The sequence below is a fragment of the Triticum dicoccoides genome, chromosome 1B (assembly GCF_002162155.2).
Source record: "Triticum dicoccoides isolate Atlit2015 ecotype Zavitan chromosome 1B, WEW_v2.0, whole genome shotgun sequence".
Classification (NCBI taxonomy): Eukaryota; Viridiplantae; Streptophyta; class Magnoliopsida; order Poales; family Poaceae; genus Triticum; species Triticum dicoccoides.
This window is the reverse complement of record NC_041381.1, coordinates 8,140,141-8,145,163: the sequence shown is the minus strand read 5'-3', so window position 1 is coordinate 8,145,163 and position 5,023 is coordinate 8,140,141. Positions and strand designations below refer to the sequence as shown.

The 5,023-nt window shown below is 40.1% G+C and overlaps 1 protein-coding gene across 1 annotated transcript in view; it reads right to left on the bottom strand.

The window, feature by feature from the left end:
• Positions 1 to 4,278: 4,278 nt before the first annotated feature.
• The window catches only part of LOC119315224 (gamma-gliadin), a 1,363-nt gene continuing 618 nt past the window's right edge, over positions 4,279 to 5,023 (bottom strand). Inside the window, exon 2 of the mRNA XM_037589890.1 lies at positions 4,279 to 5,023. This exon is cut by the window's right edge and continues 12 nt beyond it. Coding sequence (XP_037445787.1) covers positions 4,424 to 5,023 — 600 coding nt within the window. The 3' untranslated portion in view covers positions 4,279 to 4,423.

Genomic DNA, 5,023 nt, shown 5'->3' with positions numbered 1-5,023 from the left:
TGGGGATCGCTTCGGGAGCTCAAGGTGCTTCCTGCGGCGGGAGCACCGGTTGGAGGCACGACCAGAGCTGGAGGTGCTGAGGATCACGACAGGAGCTCGAGGACCAGGCTGCGCGGAGGGGGTCGGAGATTTTTATGTTACTTTTTGAATTTTGGAGGGGATTAATGTAAAATGTACTTGTTCACTTAATTTCCTTCCCCCGCGTCAAGTAATCCTAGACGGATGGAATATATTTCAACATTTTTTGAATGCCACTCGACCACTGGTTGGTTCTCAATATAAAATTTTAATATATAGGTAAAACATACGCTATACCTAGGTGACTGGGCATATAATGTTTTTTTAAGTTTTTGCAAGAACATGTTTTCTAAATATATCTTTGAACAAAATGTGCGGATGTCCGTGTCTGATTGTGGTGTGACTTGTGGTCTGGAAGTAGGTGGGACTTCTATTATTTTTGGGTAAGGTTTAGGTTGCTCGCCAGGCTTCCAAACTTGACAGTGGAAGTTTTGTCGATCAACTTCGAAGGAGGACGTCCTCGCCGCTGAAGCGAGGAAGTGGAGCAAGCTATCATGTCACTTTCGTGTACGAGGTCTGATCTCCATTGGTGGGTCATCTATGTACATCTTTGTCTGGCGAAGGAGTCTCTCTGTCTGCTTGTGCTTTTTGCTTGTTTTTTCAGTGGGGTTAGAGTCCATGTGATTAACATGTCTCATTTGTGTGGTTTAGCATTGTTGGAAATAAACGCTACCACACAGTAGCGGGCGTGGTCCCCAGCAACCACCACACGATACTGATAGCAATGGTGGAAGAATATTTTTGAAATACATGGAACATTTCATGAAATTCAAGAACATTTTTTTGATTTAACCAACATGTTTTGAAATGCATGATAAGTTTTTGAATCAGCGAACATTTTATGAACGAAAAACTATTTTGTAAGTCCCGATTTTTTTAAAAGTTTTAGGATATTTTTCCATTAATTAACACTTTTGTATTGGCGATATTTTGTGTAATTTCATTAACAGTTTATAATACTATAAGTTTTAAAAAAATCATGAACGCTTTTTAATTTTCCAAAAATTGGTTTTCCAAAATTTCAAAACAAAATGTTTACAAAATCAGAAATATTTTTTCAACCCAAAAATACTTTATGATTTATTAATTATAGTTTTCAAAATTCTCATTTTTTAAAAAAATTCGGAACTTTTTTGAAGTACCAAATTATTTAAAGTAGAAAAAAGAAAGCGTAAAATAAAAAGAACAATCAAAACAATATATAAAAAAGGGCCACCCGGATATGGGCTGGCCCAAAGAGTTATGCTACATCTTCTCCCAGGCGGGGGATTTCCCTGTGTGAAATGTTTTTTTGTCACTTATAGGTACCATTGGTGGGGCATTTATGAAATTTTGAAAACAAATGGTCGGGAAATCAAAAAATGTTTATATTTTTGAAAACGTTTGTATATTGAAAATATGTAAATTAAGACAAAATTTCGCCAGACAAAGAATGTTCACGAATGAAAAAATATCCTAAAATTTCAAAAACTGTCCGTGACTTACAAACTAGCTTATTCTTTCATAAAATGTTTGGTGATTCAAAAACTGATCATGCAATTCAAAACATTATTCGCTAAATTAAAAAAATGTTCCACCTATTTCAGAACAAATTCTTCGTCGATTCTAGAAATGTTCACAGATTCTAGAAAATTGTTTGAACAATATTCACAGTTTTCTAAAAAAATGTTTGAAAATTGTATAAAGTGTTCATGAATTCAAAATATGTTCCTAATTTAAGAAAATGTTTGAAAAGTTATAAAAGTGTTCATGAATTTGAAAAACGTTCATGATATGAAATATGTTCACAACAAAGTCGACTAAATAACAACACACATTAAGAGGACTATATGAAGCCTACTCGTCATCCTCCTAGTATAAGATGGCACGCATGAAGAGGACTAGGTTAGCATCCTGCCCCATTTGGAAAACGGCGATGAACTTGTCACCTTCCTCGCTAATACATATGTAAGATAATTACTAAACTCAAGTCGTGGTAAACTACTTTAAACTCAAGTTGTGATAATTAAAATCAAGTTATACATACTAATTAATCAATACACTACATATGACACTAATTAATCAATCTAACTAATCTAATAAACTAGGTACAGTGGCAAAATAAACTAAATTTAACTACGTACTTAAATTATCTAAGGTACACACATTTGTAGGATTGAGGGCAGTCAGATTGAATTCACAACACCTGTGGAGCAGATCAAGAGGAGGAGGGTGGCCGGATTGAACTAACCTCTAATTAGACATGTGCATGTCGGCCGGCGGCATAAATGCCGCCAATAATCGTCGGCCATAGATTTGAAGATGAGAATTCCGGGCAGGGAGAGGGCGCAAAGAGATGTGGAGAGGAAGAAGAGATAGTGGATGGGAAGTTAATAAAACCCGGGCGGGATAGTTTGTATGCATACAAGCTAGCAGCGTGTGCGCCCGCGGGACACTGCTAGCTTAGATGACGGTTTGTATACCAAACACAAGCCATATGTGCAAGAACAACATAGGGCTAATGATGTAGAGGAGTGGCAGCCTGGCATACACAGGCGAACGCTACAAATAGTTTTTCATTTGAATTTAAAAAATGCATTTTAAAATTCTTGAAACTTGGTGTACTGTCATTATATGACCACTTGAACTAGCGGTTAAAATTACAAAGTGTTAAACCAAAGTTTAGTATAGATTCCTCCCAAACCGAAGGTAGGTATATCACCACCGGTAATCTGAATAGTGCTGAAAAGTGTGCCTCCAAAATTTGGTTGGCATATCATATGCACCATTTTACATTTGCATGTACACTTATGGATTTATTCACTATTGTTTTCAATTTCAAGGGGATTGAATATAGAAAACGGCTTAGTAGTGTGCCATAGAGAGAACACGCTGCTAACATCCACGAAAGTAAAGGCAGAAAAAGATCTACTGATGAAATTATGCCTGACAAAAAGTAGAGAGAGGGGTGGAAGGAGAAGAAGGGGGTACTCAATTATTGGGCGAAACAATTAGCAGTTTCTGCCATCCGCTCAAAGCTACTAAAGTTTACAATTTAGCAGCGTGCGGGTATATAAACGCCGCTAGTTTTTAAGACCCACATGCCCGTCAGTGCACAGAGTGTTAGACATCACAGTAGCAGCATGTGGAGCAGAGCCACACCCTGCTATAGGAGGTGACACCGGTGGCATTCCCTCCATCCGCAAGCTGCCAGGGACTATGGCAAACCGTCTACCTTCATGTATGTAACTAGCAGTGTTTCGAATGCATGAACGCCACTAAGTCCCTCACTACTGCCGCGTTCTGGTTTTTCCCGCACGCTGCTCGCTGTTAGGCGAGTTAGCAGGAGCGTCCATATAGTTGTGGATGCTCCTAATAGTAAAATCCTATAAGGGGTTTCCCTACTAGCGCGAGGAAGATAATAACGTTCTCTGTACCTGGGTAACAGAAAAATAAGTGAAAATCAAGGGTGTTTTTCGCGCATATGATATTAGTATATAAAAAGGATGGAGGCATGGGGCTTCTGTGAGCCCTACGCATCCTAGGCCATGCCCGGGACCCAAGGCAGGTGGCCAGGCATGTGGGCCATATATATAGGCCACCCCAAGGGCCAGTTTTTGGTAGTTGGGCCTATTTTGCTCTAAAAACCTTTGATATATGTTTGCTTTATTTTTTTCCTCGCTCTATAAAAGTGTTGCTCTCTTGTGAAACCTTCATTTTCCGGCTCCGGTTGCTTTCCGGTGCTCACTCCGGTGCAACCTTGCAAAATGGAAAGAAAATATAGATAAAATTGTGCAATGGCAACTTTAGTTTGATTTTCACCTCTTTGGAGTCCCCTAAAGAATTGCTTTTGAAAAATGCTTTGGTGCCACCAAACTCAAAATTGTACCAACGCAAAAATATCCAGATTAACATTTAGAGTGATGAATGGTTTCTAATCAGGCGCTTGTTTTGCTACTAAAATGCCCTTTTACTTCTAGAGATTGAAATACGTTGAATTATTATAGTGTGCAATGTTCAAGAAATCCGTAACTGATAGCTGCTCGGTCGGCTTGGGAGCAGTCTATCAATAGCCTATTACTTGGATTAATAGGTCGACCATTAATTGATAGATTATATAGTAACCTGCCAGCACAAGCAGCTAGCTATTGACGTGTAAGGCTAGGATTGCGGTTAGGGATGAACATCGAAATAAAAAGTGAATGTAACAGTGACAAGCAATGCTAGCAAACAAGAACTTTGTTTGTCTTTTATTCCCAAGCTTGAACTAGCACTGGTCGGGGTCACACATGATGGTGCACACCACTTTATTTGTCATCGCTACAACGATTGGTGCATCAGCTAAGCAACGATGATCTTGCATTTTTCATTGGCCACCAATGCCAGCGTCTATGTTGGCATATGGTACGTTGATGGTGGAGCAGTCAGGTGGCACATACACGTTGCACATGGTTGGAAGAGTTTTCAATACCAATGACCTGATCCCCTCCAATTGAGCTGGTTGTTGAGGTTGGATGATACCCAGACCCTGGGCGAGCTGAAATAGTGGCCGCAGGATCGGCACGCCTTGTTGTTGTTCTTGTTGCATGATGATGGAATGCGCGACGCTGTGGATGGCTGCGCACTGGAGCTGTTGAGGAATTTGTGCTAGTTGTTGGCAACATTGTTGCTGCATCACCTGGCAATCACTTCGTGGCAAAATTATTGACACGAGAGATGACACCAATGACACATGGTTGCATTGCTGCAAGAGGAAATTCTTGCAGGGGTTCATCTGTTGTTGTAGAAATGACTGAATCGCCGGTTGTTGTTGTTGGGGGAATGATTGTTGTGGTTGTTGGGGCTGCGGAAATTGTTGTTGGGGCTGGGGAAAAGGTTGTTGTGGTTGTTGTGACTGGGGAAATGGTTGTTGGGGTTGCTGAGGCTGGGGGAATGGTTGTTGGGGTTGTTGGGGAAATGGTAGTTG